At 41.6% G+C, this 17,748-nt stretch overlaps 1 protein-coding gene across 1 annotated transcript in view; it reads right to left on the reverse strand.

Annotated features, from left to right (window-relative positions):
* Positions 1-17,748, reverse strand: part of plxnb2b (plexin b2b) — a 146,854-nt gene that overhangs the window by 17,665 nt on the left and 111,441 nt on the right. Inside the window, 16 exon segments of the mRNA XM_046858723.1 lie at positions 621-777; positions 918-1,064; positions 3,298-3,364; positions 3,781-3,962; positions 6,620-6,849; positions 7,508-7,608; positions 7,703-7,842; positions 8,152-8,331; positions 8,459-8,668; positions 9,266-9,377; positions 10,059-10,241; positions 10,652-10,788; positions 13,187-13,298; positions 14,073-14,221; positions 15,245-15,408; positions 15,502-15,589. Of these exon segments, the coding sequence (XP_046714679.1) occupies positions 621-777; positions 918-1,064; positions 3,298-3,364; positions 3,781-3,962; positions 6,620-6,849; positions 7,508-7,608; positions 7,703-7,842; positions 8,152-8,331; positions 8,459-8,668; positions 9,266-9,377; positions 10,059-10,241; positions 10,652-10,788; positions 13,187-13,298; positions 14,073-14,221; positions 15,245-15,408; positions 15,502-15,589 (2,359 nt within the window).

Genomic DNA, 17,748 nt, shown 5'->3' on the forward strand with positions numbered 1-17,748 from the left:
AAGGCTCAAACACTTTCAGCATGAAGATGAACCTGTTCACAATGAAAACATTGTGTGTGAAGAACTTGAGGTTCCTGCACAGAACCCTGACCTTGAACACCAAAGAACATGAAGATGAACCCAGAAGAGTGGAGGTCCAAATACTGAACTAATTCCGGCATACGATGACGTATGGAACTTCGTATGGAACTTTGGAAGGACTTTGGAACTGAAGGTTGTGAGTTCAAATCCCGGCCACTCCAAGCTGCCACTCCTGAGCCCCTGAGCAAGAACCTCAACCTCATAGACGCTCAGTTGCATAAATGAGATAAGTCGCTCTGAATCAGAGCCTCTGCCAAATGCTGTAAATGTAAATGCTGGTCAGGTGCCTGAACGCTTTTGGCTACGTATAGTGTATAGACTGGACAGGAAGCAGCTTTCATCTGATAGTCAAACACGCAGGAAGACAACAGTCCACTTTATATTCCTGGCACAAAAATACCACCTGAAACATGCAGCTATTTATAGCCACTGGAAAATAACATCTGACCACCGGAATCACAGCACGATTGAGCAGATGCACAGTTATACAATGTGAATAATAATAATAATAATACATGCACACACTGTTTCAGCCTTACCAAGTGTGACACTCTCCACTTTGGGTCTCTGTGAGTAGGGTAGGTTTTTGTAGACCTGCTCAATAATCTTCTCTTTCACCTGAGAAATAGTGTCACAGTCCAGCACCTTCACTGGGGTGATGTCAGGACCCTCACCCTGAACCAAAACCTGTAGAGTCTGAAGCAACACAAAGACTAAGTGAGGTAAACAGGCTACTTACTTACACACACACACACACACACACACACACACACACGTGCAAAAAAGTACAAGAAACACCTGATCAGGTTCATGCCAATTCTTCACCCAGCTCTTACCAGCATGGAGTACTCCACATCATCACCCAGCAGGCCTGTGTCATTGAGTGTGTATTTAGCCTTCTTCACCTGTGCATCCACTGGACCTTTCTCTATTTGGTGCTTTATGGCTCGGAAGAGTTTATACAAAGGTTCTCCTGCAGAGTCCTTCAGATAGGAAACAGAATGACGAATCAGTCATATAAACCTCTTATAAAGTGGCCTTCACACTCGACTTGTCTCTCATATCTTTATCAACTGCGGAATGAAACGTAACCCGACTTTCTTGCGTCTGAAAGCGGTATTCGGTTTCACTGCACATAAGCGCGGCTACGTATTCACGCTGGTGTTTTCAACATGAAGTAAAAAAGAGACTCCACCAGAGTCACTCTTGACATTTATTAAATATGACAGTCATAATGTTCGCTAAATGTCATGTCTCGAAAGGTTCTGTGGTAATAAGCAAGTGAAAAGAAGAACCTAATCTAGCTCAATTATTCTTGAAAACTTTATTTCTTACCAAAAAAATCTATCCACCAAGGCCAAGTGATTACCGTTAAAACTCTGTACAGTAATAACCACAGGGTAATAATGCACTTTGATTGTACCGTGCAGTGTAAATAAACATTTCTGAAACAATAAGGATGCTCAATAATCCTTTATTCAATTCAAGTTTGTTTCTGTAGCGTTTTTCACAGTGGACGTTGTTTAAAAGCAGCTTCACAGAATGTAACAAAGATGTAACTATAGATGAGCTATGCGTGTTTATCCCTGATGAGCAGCCTGGGCCTTGAGAGGAACCAGACTCAAAAGGGACTCATTCAGGTGACACCAATAGAGTGATTATAAATCAGAATTTTTTTAAAAACCATTCTCTCTTACCATCAACGCTTTTCTCTCCCTCTCCCTCTGTTCAGTTGAACCAGATCCTTTTCCTTTCTTTGGATTTGTCTGATTCACCCCGATGCCCTACTTTTGAATGGAGTTAGGGACAAACTTACCACCATAAAGAACATCTTCTTCATTCTCTATTAACGCATTATCTCTGTAAGCTGCTTTAAGACAATGTGCATTGTTAAAAGCCCTCTACAAAAAAAAAATGCATTGAATTAAATTCTCCTCAATTGAAGACACTCTGTGCTGGAGATGGTTTCACTTCATCAGCCTAAAAATCCATTAAGTTTCTGAGCAACTCAAGAACATTGAAGATGGATTTGGACTGTAATTAATATCAACAGTCTGCTACAATGGTTCAGGACCATGGCCAGTTCTGCATTCACACCTTTCCCTGAACTGCAGGCCTCAATAATAATCAACTGCAATAAACAGATATTCAGTGATGAGGACAAGTTTCCTTTTGAGTCTGGATGCTCTCAAGGATTTATCCTCAAACCATCTCAGGAGGTTTTTCCGGTAACATTATATTCAGAATTTACTCAGTAATTAATGACTAATAACGCCTTTTGCAAGCGACAAGTTAATGAATCGTATGCCATCTACATTTTTGCCTTGTGAACCCTTCACACTTGTTTTTGTCCTAATGAACTTATTAGCCAGAAATAGGAGAAACTACACAAGTTATAGGTCTCAATACACTGTGTGAATGTGTAGCTTATTAATATCAAAGAAATATAGAATATGTTCCTTGTTATAACTAACACATTTGTGGTTTTCCAATAAAAAAACAAACTAATTATTATTGCTGTGGAGAATAATTAATTTAATTAATTTAATTATTATTTAATTAGAATTAATAATAATAATAATGATAATACATAATTAATAATAAATTATAATTAGAATGATTAATTTAATTTAACTATTAAAATTTGTGATGATTTTTGGTTTAACGTGAAAACAAGTGATGACAGTCACCTGGCAAACATTTTACATTTAACATTTTAATTCCAACAATCTAAAATACTAAAGTCTAAGGACATCAGAAACAAGTATAAAGAGGCTAGAAGACAAAAATAAAAGAACAGCTAATGAAGGTCTATAAATAGCTTGTAATGGCAAACAAATCAATAACTCGTCACTTAAAAATGCATTTATTAGTCATTAATTACTGCCTAATTTCTGATCCTTAAAATAAAGTGTTGGTGTTTTTCCTTTCCACCGTCGTCACGACTCGCTCAGTAGGGATTAACTTACAATTACAAAGAACAAACTTATACCATAAACTTATAACTTTATAACCGCTTTATCTCTATAAAGCTGCTTTGAGACAATGGCCATTGTTAAAAAAAGCTCTATAAAAAAATGAACGGAATTGAATTAACACATTTTCTTCACATCTCAATATGATGTTTACTGCAACATGCTGTTATATATGCTGTTATATATTTTTGCGACAGTGAAGCTGAGACGGCATGTGCGTTGGTGCTGATCGATGCATTACCTTTAGGAACTGATAGAGGCAAATCGACATCCAGTTACAGAGCATCCTCTCAACCACCGTCTCTGACCTTCAGATACATAAAAAAAAGAAATTCAAAAATACATGCATGCATGCTTATTATATAACCAATAATTATTTGCTCTTTTCCCCCTAAATGTGCCAAATGTTAGTGATTAGCATTTAATGAACAATTATGAAGTAATCAGGGAGCGGGATAATTAGTGTAGATCACCGGCTGATTGAGAATTATAATTAAACCAGGAAAAAGTGGCAGGCCAGTGAAATGGCTAGATTAGTGAACAGGGCGAAGCCAGGAACAATGTTTATCAGATACAATGCTCCGAAGTGATGTTTACAAAAGCAAACTGAAAGAAGCGCCAAATAAAGAGGTTTTTAATCGTCAGTCATCAAAGTGAAAATCACCATTTATTGGAAGAACGCTTATAAGTTCCAGCTCTTCAGAAGATAATGGCAGTAACTCACCTGCGCAGCATCAGTTTTGGGTTTTTACTATGCACATATTCATCCATAAGCCCTAATAGCAGTGTCCTCATGATGTCTGTGTAATATTCCAGCTTCCCGTGCAGAGCCACAGTAAGCAGAGATGCAAAGTACACCTTAGCTCTTGCATTAAAGTCTTGACGAGCCTCCAGAGTACGAATAAACTACAACAAGAGAAAGAGAGAGAGAAAGAAAGAGAGAGAGAGAGAGAGAGAGAGAGAGAGAGAGAGAGAGAGAGAGAGAGAGAGAGAGAGAGAGAGAGAGGTTAATAAGGTTAGTTTTATTGGTGGGTCCAAGGTTAGAAAACCAATAATCACACAGGTAGACGAGGTGTCTGGTGTATAGCAGGTGTGTGCTGGAAGGTGATGCTTTATAATAATGGGAATTAGAACTTAATATCCAATGTTGGTTTCATACTTCAGAGAAATGTTTGCTTTAAATGGACACATAAAAACTCGATAAGTAAAATGTACATGATAAAAAAGTAAATGGATTGAGAAGGTGATAACTCAATGGTTAGACATTGGACTTTGGATCAGAAGGTCACAGGGTCAAATCCCACCACCATGCCCTTGCTGGGCCCTTGAGCAAGGCCCTTAACCCTCCACTGCTCGGTTAGTAAGTCGCTCTGGATAAGGGTGTCGGCCAAGTGCCATAACTGTAAAGTATCAAATGTTGATGTGGAACCATCTTGTCAACCGTACTGTAAGTTATATAATAATATAAATATAATAACCAGTGTTGCATAGACACTTTAGAAATGGTTTAAAGAGTCTGAGCTGATGTGTAAGAAGGAATGGGCTGGATTAGATATAGTGGCCTGACTTCTGCGTATGGTGCAGGTATGAAACTTATCCACTGGGATGTTTTTCTCCTGCCCTGGATTCTCACAGGAGACAAACTTCAGGGGGGTGTAGGAATAATTCTATAAAGCTCAAGGCATTACAGCTGAAGCTCTTCCCTGTGGACAGAAGGGTTGCCCCGATGATATTACAAGGAAAAATCTGTTTGCACCAAATTGCATTTTGGGGGATTCTGTCCTCTTGGAAAAGCAGCATGGTGAAGGTACCTGCTTAAGGAGGCTTCATTCTACTGACTCCACTGACTAGGAGAGCATTACATTTTTGATAAGTGTAGAAAGAGTCTTTTGAATTCAGGTTTTCTGCACGTTTTACCAAGTCAAATGTAAGACTTTAAAGACCATTAAGAATGAAATGTGAGACCTGTATCACGACATCACAAACACGCACACAAAGACGTTGTTAGCGACCGGCCTTAACCGAGCCCTAAATCCATTTTTATTTTAAAATCACTAAACCTGCACTTCGCCATCGCTGAAAAATAATCAGTTTATAACTTTTAATTATCTGCCTCCAACCAGTAAATACCACATAAAACACCGTCTCAACTTGAATTTGAACAACATCTCGGGGGTTGAATTCTCATTTACCAATTCCTTTGTTGTTGAAGAAACGATATCAAATCAAGTAAACAACTATCAAAAGTTTTGGCTGGAAGACCTTCGGCGCTTGACATGGTTTTATCTGCAGGATGAACTGGTGAACATAAAGGCGCTGGAAACCTTCTAAGGAAATGCTCTCCTGGTTCTGCTGAGATGTCTTGGAGAGCCAGAAGTGCTGTTGCAAAAGCAGTTGCAGTGGGAAAGCGTTGGCACAAGACATTTGCAGATTCTTGTTTAAAGAATCTGGATTTATGGGTGGAAGGATGGGAGCATGTACAAGCACAAGTGTAGGCAAGTTTTGATATTTTTCAGCACTTCGGACAGGGCACTCTGAGGAACTCCTTAACTTGAACGGCTAGAAATTGATCAGACATGTTCCACTGTAAAAAAGGATCACGGCTGTTGGTTTAATTCTATAAATGTGAAAAACTAAAATTGTCGTGAGAGGATTGTTAACCAGGAGAGTACAGTTATGAGGAAGAAGCACATGACTATGTCCCAGTTATACCATAGACAGTTTTAGAGTAAAGCCCAGGGCATTTTGTTAGATGATTCCCATCCTACTGTATCATGAGGTCTGGAATTCAGTTCTGGAATCTTTTCATTTAAGGTAAATAGCTTCGAGAAATCGTGTGTTTGTATTATGCGCTTGAGTCTTATGTGATTTGCTTGTGTGCTGCAACCAAATTGAATGAACTGAAAAATCTAGACCCTAAACCCTGACACACCGTCCTTCTGCTTGGCCTGACCCCCAAATGGAATAAAACGAATAAATGACTGAATAAAAAAAAAATCGATGTAATGACCACTAAGGTGCCAAATAAGGTTGTGTGATCTGTGTCTAACTACCTAATGACCGGGGAGTTTATTAGGCCTTTCTAGATCTTCCAAAATGTTGTTTCAATACTCTGGAAAAGCTGCGGGTGTGCATTAAATGAGATATAAATGAAGTAAGGCTTTATTACCATATATCCCCAGAAGGTAACAGCAATAGCTTTGTGTTATAATTGTAATAATGGGATATAATTGTCTGAATATGTGAAATGCTTTATTTATCTTCAGGAAAACTAAATCATCCCACTCGAAAGACACCCCAAATAATTGCTTTTCCTCTTTTACTGGCATTGGGTAAGACCTGTGGTTAAAAACTGGATTAGAAGTTGAATAAAGGATTTTGTTGATGAAACGCACTGAGGACTTAATCACTCATGGGATTAATCTTAGTTGATGGCTACTGCCTCATGGCGGACACGTAAAATCTGACCGACTGATGCAAAATGCTCTGGGCCAAAAAATGAATGTACCAAATGTAATTTGAAGTGTGAATGCGTGCGAGTGGAAAAAAAAACAGTGTCGTACAGTGATGAGGAAGGTCTTGCTGTTCAGCAGGTTGGAGAACTGATTAAGAGCCTGAGCCACTGTGGCTTTGCGGGATTCGGGAATATTCAGCTTGCCGGTGATCATGACATCATTGGCTCCGTCTTTCGAGGGCAGAAAGAAGACGCGGTCCGTGTATGTCTTGTAGTCCAGAAACGGGATGCGGCCCTCGCTCAGATCATTCGTGTGGTCCTCCATCTCAATCATCAGATCTGCAGAGAAGCACGAATAGTGTTTGCGCTATGGCTTAAGCAATTTATGTATTAAATTTTTTTCCGAAGCAGAGCTTTTTACCACTCGTCCCCTCTGCCACATACTTATACACCGATCAGGCATAACATTAAAACATTATGAGCGGTGAAGTGAAGAACATTGATGATCTCTTCATCATGGCACCTGCTAGTGGGTGGATTTATTTTTAAGGCAGCAAGTGAATGTTTTGTCCTCAAAGCAGGAAAAATGGGCGATATATTGTGACGTCTAGACGACTGGGTCAGAGCGTCTCCAAAACCGCAGCTCTTGTGGGCTGTTCCTGGTCTGCAGTAATCAGAATCTATCAAAAGTGCTCCAAGAAATTGATGCACCTGAGCAGTGAAGGCTGGTCCATGTGGTCCGATCCAACAGACAAGCTCCTGTAGCTCAAATTGCTGAAGAAGTTCATGCTGTTGATGCTCCATGGGTCAGAACTGTTTCAGCAGCAATATATATAAAAATGTTATGCTAGTTGGTGTATATTGGTGTAGACGAGGCCATGTCTTGAGGTACCACGCTTTCAAGTTACAATGGGCTCATCGGAATGCATCTCATCGTAACTCGGGGACCGCGTGTACATTTTCAATCATTTTAAGTAAATGGTTTGCGTTTAATGACCTGTGAATTCTTTCTTGCAGCGATCACGCACACTCTCCTCCAGATTCTCTAGCTGGTGCTTCACCTTCTCATACTCGCGCTCTGCCTGCCGGCTCTTCCTCCTTAGACACACAATAATCAGAAGAAACAAGGGGGCGATAAGTGGTGTTTTTTGTTAACACAGATTTCGCAATTTAGGTTTTCCACTGTTTTTACCTGTAGCACACAATGGAAATGGCGATGATGAGCAGCATTGGGACGATGACTGCAGGGATGATAATCGTATCCAGTTTCACTTCATACTTCCTCTCATAGTGCACAGAGCCGACCAGCCACTCACCATTACCAAACTTAACCTGTGATGGAAAGCGAAACAGCAGGTCAGGACTTTCCTTAGCGCACAGAAAAACAAGGCGTCCAGCGAACGACTAACGTTACATCGTATTTCCTCCGACGCTTCCATCAAGCTACGACAAACCAAGACCAAACATGTGTTCATTTAATACCTCGATTCTCAAATATCCCGGGTTGTAGCTTTAATACGAATCCTGACATTTCGATCGCTTTAACGCATGAAAGTGGCGCGAGTGAATCGATCGTTCGTCATATGTAATGCGTGAGGAATGACGGTGAGCCGCGCAGGAGCTGTAACCCGAGAAGCTCACCAGAAGGTCCAGCGGTTCCGATGTCGTGTCTCTCCGCTGTCTCTTGGAACGGGATCTCGGGGTGGTGGTGGGAGGATCCAGGAACAGCTTATCGTCCTGAAGAGTGTTCACGTTACACGACACGTCACCCACGAACGCCTCCGCTTCCTTCGCTGTCATGGCTTTGGAAAAACCACGACCCTGCGACAGACAACATGCGTTTTTTTTTTGCATAAATGTAAATACCTTTATTTCTGAAAAAATGACAATGTTCGATTTTCACCGAAAACGTGCAAAAGCAAATCGAATGTTTGGTGTGAAGACGCACCGTGACGATGATCATGCTGTTCTCCGGGATGACTTTGTTGGGGAGTTCGTTGAATACAGGGTCTGGGTGGTAATCGAACGGTTTTAGCTCCTCGATGAGGTTGTCCAGCTGGATAAAAGTTCTGAAGGACTGGCTCTCATAGGTTCTGTTCACGGCCGGCGAGAGGAACTGCAGCATGGTGTCGTTCTTACTGTGAGCCTCCTGACTGAACTGAAAGGACCGCAGGAAGCCAAAACAATGAAATTTAAATTGATGTATTTCGACACACAAACACCCACACAGTGGGGGAAGAAAAAAAAAAAACCGACCGCTCCATAGAGTCGCTTCTGTATTAATCAAGCTGAACAGCCGGGCCCGGTGTTAATGTAGCTTCTAAATGAAAGTGAATTAGATTTCTCCCCTCATTCCCCTTTGCTGCTCTCCCAGTGGGAGTTCACCCACTCAACCCTTACAGCCAATATTCCACCGCGCTGCTCAGACCACAGCATACCTTCCAATTAAACAGCCATATATTTTATACACATTTACAGAATCCCTCGTTTTAGCCTGGGAGTTTTTTCTACAGATCTCGACAGATCTCGGAGACGGAGTTCAAAAGCGCACTGTCAGATGATAAAGATTACTTGGGAAAGAAAAGCAAGATGAATGTGTGTTTAATCTTTGTTGCTTTGTTTGTGAACGACTCTGGAAATGAACTGCCTGCCATATTGAATAACTGAAAGCAGAACCTGAGCGAGCGGATTCTCACCGAGAAAAAATAAAATAAAATCTTTTATCAAGAGTTTGATGTGGACGGCACACGTGTACCTCCATTAGAGTGTGAAGTCCGGCCCATTCATCTGCTGAAGCTTGAACTATGATGACGGCTTTTTGGATGAGGTCAAAACCAGAGCCCATCACTCGGATCTTTCTCCCGCCGCTGGAAAAAAAAAAAAAGGTACACGTGAACTTCACATGAATACGCGTGGACAAATCCACAAATCCACATGTGGACCACACAAGAAGCACTTTCCACCGCTTCCTGTGTCCTGTTTCTGGGGTCTTAAATCTGATGCAGTTTGAAAAGCAACTATACGACAGAATATTTCATCGAAAACTAGAAACTTTATAGGGTTGAAAAAGGGCCGGAAACTTTCCATGGGAACTTCATCTGGGGAATTTGGGAAATATTCCAATTTGGAAATTTTAAGAACATCACAACATTTTAAACATACATTGATGTGATATTTATGTAATTTATGTGAAAACTCGTAAAGATGGACATTTTTTGACATGCGGGATGAAAGAAATGATGTGTGTGATGCAGTAATGTGCAGCGCATGTAGGGGGCGTGGCTTTAGTTGCGTGTGATTGATGACTGTGCAGGGGAGAAATTCCACTGAAACTGCATTAAATCTGTTTTACACAGGATTATCAACTACAATTAAGTTTCCTGATATTGGCCAACCTGTAATTTTGTTCCCAGTAAATTCTCAGTTAATTCCTGCTACTTCCCATGGAAAGTTTCCAGTCTTGAAAATTCCTGGAATTTGGCAACCCTAGTAAGCGCCGTGTTCCTTTCGCTCTTCCTGCCCAAAGAAAGGGTGAATTGGGGGCTCACCAGTCAAAGCTGCTCCTTGGTTGGTGGTCTGAAATGTCCGGGTTGTTGGAGAACTGGAAGAACGCCGGCACCTGAATGTGGGTGTGTTTCCCGTAGCGCACGGTGACGGCCAGGGGGTCGGAGGGCACTTTCTCATTCCTGTACTGCCCTACTTTACATGTAACCTGCTTCCCAAATTCCTCTCTATTAACGAAAGAGTAAGAGTGTGTGTGTGTGAGAGAGAGAGAGAGAGAGAGAGAGAGAGAAGCATCCAATGAGAAGCAAACACACAAAAAAAAAAAAACCTCAAACAAAATTAGTAAAAAGGCAAGCAGCCGAGAAGAAAATTGAGGGGAAAGGTTAAGATAAGTGGGGCATTATGAACGAAGAAGAAAAAATGTGAAAGCGCGGAGAAGGAGGGAGAGAGAGAGAGAGAAAGAGAGAGAGAGAGAGAGAGAGAGAGAGAGAGGGAGAGAGTAAGTACAGGATAATACGGGGTCATGTATGCACCAAACTCGGACAGGTTATGAGTAATTACTTTCCACGAAGTCGTAAGCGTGAGTTATAAAGCCAATTACACGACTACATCCCCCATGATGCAACACTGCACTCACACTGGGCATGCCACGCCACCCACTGAGATGTCAATGTCTTCTTTCGATGCCGTATCGAGGTCAGTTCCGGTGATGGTGATGATCGTTCCTCCTGCTTTGGGACCGCGTCTGGGCTGTACCACCTCGGGCTTGGGATCCTGCATAAAAAATAACCAGAGCGATGGTGGGGGTGAGGGTGGGGGCGGGGAAATGACTCTGTATTGCAGACATGTTACACCATTCTGTCTGTCTTTCCTTCTTTTTTTTTTTTTACTTACAGCCACTTGTAATAATTGGACACATGAAAGGATGGTCCAATCAAGGGGGGGTGGTGGGGGTGTTCTCTCAAGGGCAAGCAAATCAAATCTAATCTAATTATCTTACTGCTTTTGTCTAGGAGTTACATTCGCCTTGTGTTTTCTCCTGCTTTCAGTAACATTTCACCCTTTTGTTTGAGTTCCCAGTGCTCGTTTCGATCCGTCCGTATGCGTGTGTTTTTCAGCAGATTGGAAGAAGCAGGTGAAGAAGCAGGTGAAGAAGCAGGTGAAGAAGCAGGAAGCTCCTCGCAACACACTAATGCGATTAAGGCAAAGAAAAAAAAAACCTGACGCTTCCAAAACTAAGCCGATTGAAACATTACAGTGTGGTGTCTAAAAGTAGTCTTGGAGCCGTGCGTCCTGCGAGCGGGGGATCAGTCGGGGGCTAATTGAGTGAGCTGTAGCTTAAAAAACTACGCGTCAAACACATTAACTCTGTTACCACCTACTCATAGCTGTATCATAACTCCCTCGAGTTCTGGGCTCATATCTTCCCCAGGCTGTACTGACACTGATGCTCGCTCTCACACACACACACACACACACACACACACACACACACACACACACACACACACACACACAGTGCTGTCAGCTCAACGAGCAAACACAGATCCCTGTGCAAAGCCCTGTGGGAGGGATACAGCGATGTTAACTCCCTATAATAGTGATGCAATAAAACGTGCTAATACGCAGAAAATTAACGTGCACTGCTAACCTGCCCTGAGAAATATTGCTCCGTGGGGACGATGCACATCCTTCTGCAGCCTCGGATAGGTTCTTTTAGGGGTAAAACAAATGGAGTGCCCTTTTATTTTACAATTAGCCCTTAATGATGCAGCAGCAGTGTGTCCTACAGAATTCCACATCAGAAATAGCTCCTATTACATCCAACACAGCTGCTGTTCCATTCTCCTCCATGGTTACGGTTCTGGGTTACCGATTTGAAGGTCTGGGGTTCAAGCGCCCGGTATCGCCAAGCTGCCGCTCTTGGGCCCCTGAGTACGGCCCTTAATCATGAGTGTGCTGTAACATACTGTAGCTGATCCGGGCCTCTGACCTAAAATCGCTGGAAAACGTAAAGCAAGAATTTCCCTGTGCAGTAAAGCACACGTGACAAACTGATACATTTCGCCATCATATCCATCAATCATTTTTTACTGACGAAAATGTGGGGAAACCAAATAAAAATCAGTTGTTAATGAGAAAATCTATGATGCAGACGAATTGACACTTTCGTCAACAAATAAAAACAAGACGAAAATCCTTTTGTTTGTTTTATTTTTACGATTTGGGAAGAGATTAAAACTATGCTGCGCCGTTTATTCACTCACATTAACAGATGTTTCTCCAGGAATATATACAGAGTTTGGACATTTTTGGGATATAATTATTGCATTACAAACGATTGGATTTTATTCCACTAAATTTACTGAAGAATTCGTAGACAATAATCTTACGGTATTTAATTGACAAAAGCTAAAAAAAAACGTTGATGACTAAAATATCCCGAAAACTAAAGACTTAATCGAAATTCGCTGTCAAAATTAACACTGGTGACAAATTATGGTTCTTCATGATCTCAGTTTAGCTATGACTGAATATCAATCACAGGATGTTTCATTGTGGTCACGCATAACCTATGAGGTTGTAGCAAAAGGTTTTTGTCTTGTAACACGCCAACAGGTGGCAGCACAAGGCTGCACACACAGTCACAGAGAGCACTGACCTTCATAAGTCATTGTGCCAAAAGACAGAGCAACTGGTGTTGTTCTGAACACGTGTGTTATCACGTCTGCTATTCTCCAAACTTTCAGATACCACCTCGTATTAATGAAATCTCATTTCACAAATGAAAGTCTATAATCATTCAAATATACAGAAGGACTCTCTGGTGTCAGGTGGGAAGTCGGTGGTACCCAGACGAGGACGGGTTCCCTTTAGAGTCTGGTTCCTCTCAAGTAACACTCTTCTAGACACTCTTCTAGAAAACCTTATAACCACTGTATTGCTCACTTTCTTTTTACATTGATGGCATTGGTGAGATGCTCTTTACCCAGACATACTGAGCAGCAAAGTGGTTCTCGATCAGGGGCCTGAGAGTGGGAGATTTGATCTCGTGACCTTCTGATCCAATGCCTTAAGCACTAATCTACCACCTCCCCACTTCTTCCACAATACTTCCTGATCCTAACTAGAGTAAATGGTGCATGCTGGGAAAAGTTTTGTAAATACTCACTCTGTAAGTAAAGAAGACGGAGGATTTGCTTCTCCTCTCTCCTTTGACCTCCACCTTCACGAGGCCTTCGTGCGGACCTCGGTGGATCACTTGACCGATTTCACACACCACGCTGCAAACAGGAAGAGGGAGTCAGAGTTATTTTTTTCCATCCTGATTTATTGGTATTTCCTCTGCTGTATATCTGACAGCACTTCTGAAGAAACGGTGCAACCGGTGTGTCCTGATGCAGCATTGAACTCCAGATCTCAGGGTTTTACTCAGGAAAGTAGATTCCACCTGGTGAGATCTACTGAGGCCTTTGGCTCAAAGCGCTGTGAATGTGTATGCACCATGCTGATGCCAAACCCTGCTGAATAATGCCTGGAGCACTCTTTCTCTCACACACACACACACACACACACACACACACACACACACACACACACACACACACACACACACACACACACACAGTCCTCAGGACTTGAGAGGCTTGTTAGCAGCCAAGCGAACACAAAGCTGGACCACCCTTGGACATAAGCAGTGTAAGTGAGCTTAAAAGCTCAGTGTGGGATCTCGGCAGCACATCCCAGCCCGTGGTTAGAGGACAGGTTAGAGCCCGAATTACTGCTTCAGCTTTCAATCTTTTCGGCTGCCATTTTTCTTCCCTCTCAGCTTAAGACCTGAATATTGAATACACTTCTGACGGTCCAGCAAAGCGCACGACAGAGAGGAGAAAAAGTACGTTTGGTAAAACTTTAAAACAATGGAACTGTAGAGAAGAAAAAAAAACTCAACCCAGCTTTAGATTTGCTGCCACGTCCCTGAGCTCTAAGGCTCACCCGAAAAGACCAGGACCTTACAAACTGAGTTTGATGATGCGGAAGCGTCTCTGAAACATCACCTGGTTGAAACAGAGTATTTCTCCTCCTGGTGGATGCAGGGAACTCCAGCTACAGAGATGCTCTTGATATCGTCCTTGTGAATGCCCAAGTTAGAGCCTTTAATGGTGACCGAGATGCCTCCTTTCAGTGGACCGTAGCGTGGACTTATCTGAAAGGAAATGAGGAGGCGTGGAGAGGAAGTTGAGCATTAGGACAGTTCTTATGAACAGAAATCCGACACTGTGGATTTTATCCTACAATGTCAATAAAAGCCGCTGTTTAAGTGCTGAAACTGAAAGCTGAGCAGTTTTGAGATGCGGATTGAGCAGTGGTGTAAAGGATTTGAGTAAATGTACTTCATTGCTGTACTTAAAGATAAAAGCAACTTTTACTCTTCACTCAACTACAATTATGGTTTAGTATATGCACTTTTTACTCCACTAAATTTTAATTACACAATGACTGTTATCTGTTACATTTTGCTCCTCTGTTAAAGTAAGACTCAACACTCCCTGACCCTCATCTCCTGCCTCTGAGTGAATTTTTTCATTTTCAGTCCAAAAAGTGGCAAATTTCAAAAACTTTGTGAACCAGATTTTGTTGAAGTAGAATAAAAATATTGCCCCTCTGAGACCGAGAGCCGCATTCAGTCACAGTCAGCTCTGAATATTTGGTTTTACTTTAATGAAAATGATTTACTTTCCTTTTATTTGACCAATGAATACTAACAGTTGTCTCACTTTGTGACATGACATTGTCATTTCATTTGTTAATTGAACACACCATTTTGAAGATTGCTTTAATACTTTGTTTAAAACTTTGTTAAAGAGGAGGTTGATGGGTAATGCAGTGTTAATGAGGTGCACGATTTGATCTGCATTTATAAAATTAAACCTCACAAATGAACCGTTTTTGGCTTTTCACTAACACGCGACTCGGTGTTGAGGACATGGAATTCAACACGAGTCATATACTCGAGTACTTGTTCAATTCAGATATTCAAAGACGGTTATTCAAGTCTTATTGAAATCGGTGATATTTAAATTGTAAGTAAAGTGTCTATACGTTTACTCAGGTCTCTTTACACCTGAAAGTTATGCCTCAATACGGAGCGATCTGTCCAACAGTGCATAAAAATCAAACAACCAAAAGAAATTGATTCAAAAATGCTAAAGACTTTCTGGAAACTCACCGCTGAGATCACAGGGTCTGGACATTCCTGCTCCTCATCGCTGGGACACAGTTTATGAAACACGCAGGATCGGGACCGGGTGCACCACACACAGTTGTATTTAAAGTCTGTGTTCTTACACAAACTGCAGTCCTCCCGGTCCAGAGAACAGTTATACAGCGTTACTGCGGAAAACAAAAAAAGATACACAGACTCATTCCAGTAGAACAATAGTTTACAAGAACAATACGAACAATTATACAGAGAGCAAAATCTACCATTCAGTGTGCTGTCAATCTTCTTCTCCGTGTGCTTGTCTTTAATGTGGAACAGGATGCTGGTCTCCTGAGCTTTATCATATGAAAACTACGAGACAAAGCAGAAAGAATTTCATCCATACTGTTACTATTATTATTATTATGAGTCTCGTTTACACCACGTGTGTGTACACAGTGCAGAGCATTCAGGTCCCGTCATTTTTCCATGTTGGTCTACACAATGTACATAACCACAGAGCGGAAACCAGATGCTCTACAAATGCATATACAGTATCTCACAAAAGTGAGTGCACCCCTCACATTTTAGTATCTTCTGAAGGGACATAGAAATAAAACATGGATAAATTTGAGAGTAGTCAATGTGCAGCTTGTACAGATTTACTGTCCTCTAACAATAACAACATACAGCCATTATTGTCTAAATACCTGGCAACAAAAGAGAGTACACCCTCAACTATGCAAAGCCTCACGTCCTATTCATCATGTTTTTGTCTGCTTGACAGAACCAGAACATGTGTGTATCTTGTATTTGAGCAGTAAATATTTGGTGCTTCGAGTCCAATTCTCTCATACTGGATGCACCTCATGGTAAAGAGTCTCTGAGGATTTAAGAGTTAGAATTGTTGCTCTCCACAAAGACGCTGCTCTGCTGTAAGAAGATCAGTATCACCCTGAAACTGAGTTACAGTACAGTGTTCAGGATCATACAGAGCTTTTCCAAGACGGGTTCCACTCAGAACAGACCTCACAAGGCATCAGAGAAGTCGAGTTCTCGTGATGTCAGGTGCAGAAGCTGCTTCAGAAAAAAAAGACAATGTTCATTGTTAAAAGAGCTACTTAAATAAAAATGAATTGAATTGAAACTGAGAGACAGGATTGTGTCCAAGCAGAGGTCTGGTGAAGGCTACAAACCCTTTCTAAAAGCACTGAAGCTTCCTGGGAAGTGGGTTGGACCAATCAGGAGAGAAGGCCTTGGTAGGAGAAATGGCAAAGGACCTGATTTTAGCTCCAGAGATAACGTGTAGAAATGGAAGAAACCTCCAGAAGGTCGACACTCCACTGATCTGAGATTTATGGCAGACAGAAGCCTCTTTATCTGCTTTGTCAATATCGGTTATAAAATAAAGAATAATATTTGAAACCATTCATATATTTTTTTTGTGTCACAATAGTCACACTCGAGGAACTGCTTTTTTTTTGGTTATATCTGTAGGCGCTCTGCTGTTCTCAAATTCCTTCTCTCTCATTGGAAATGCATCTGGCAGCGAGTCAAACAGAGCTGAAGAGAATCGATGCTCCAGGCCTGTTCTCGTGGTGCGCTGCTCCACGCTGCTCCACGCCGCTTCCCTGCCACACTCCAAGACTTTGAAAGTCAGACAGTCGTTCGATGAAAGGAGCTGTGAAATAAGTTCTGCTTTAACCAACAGGGGGTGCAGTGATCTAAAAGTCATGCTTTTACGACAATGGAGGCGTGTCCTTCACTCCGGCACCTGGATCGCCTTAAATCGCTTTTACTGCAGTTCAGCCAAGACTGAGAAACTCTGGCGGTGTAAATTTGATGCGTTGGTTTAAGGATGTGTTCATGCTTATTCTCGTGGGTATTGAATCCAAAACGGAAAATGATCATATTGGGTCATTGGTTTGGTTTCTTTTAAATAAATAATAATATAACAGAAATGATAGAAGGTTAAAAAAAATTATTAGGCAAAGAAAACGGATTTGTTATCAAAATTGGAATTCTAGTTACGCCACCCACGGGTCAAAGTTACTATGGCAACCGCTGGTTCGAACGCCTACTGGCGTCTTCGTAGCACAACAACTGACGGCTTGCAGTGATAAAATCCCTGCATTTGTGAACGCAGCATAAATCTTCAGAACACATCAGATTTAAGCAGCTCTGTCCTTTGGCTCGGTTTCCGAATCTCAGCAGGAGTTTTACAGAAAAAAAAAACCTTTATTTAATTATCAGGAGAGAAATCCATTGGAAGTGAATGACTTGGCGACGGAAGAAAGAGTTTGCCCCGCCCACTTTTTGGACAAACTTTGAAATGATCTCAGTTGACGATATAATTAAACATCCAACAACAGTGAAGACATCATAACATTATTACACGTTACTATATACTCTATCTATCTATCTATCTATCTATCTATCTATCTATCTATCTATCTATCTATCTATCTATCTATCTATCTATCTGCCTGCCTGCCTGCCTGCCTGCCTGCCTGCCTGTCTGTCTGTCTGTC

Source organism: Silurus meridionalis, chromosome 10, assembly GCF_014805685.1.
Source record: "Silurus meridionalis isolate SWU-2019-XX chromosome 10, ASM1480568v1, whole genome shotgun sequence".
Taxonomy (NCBI): Eukaryota; Metazoa; Chordata; class Actinopteri; order Siluriformes; family Siluridae; genus Silurus; species Silurus meridionalis.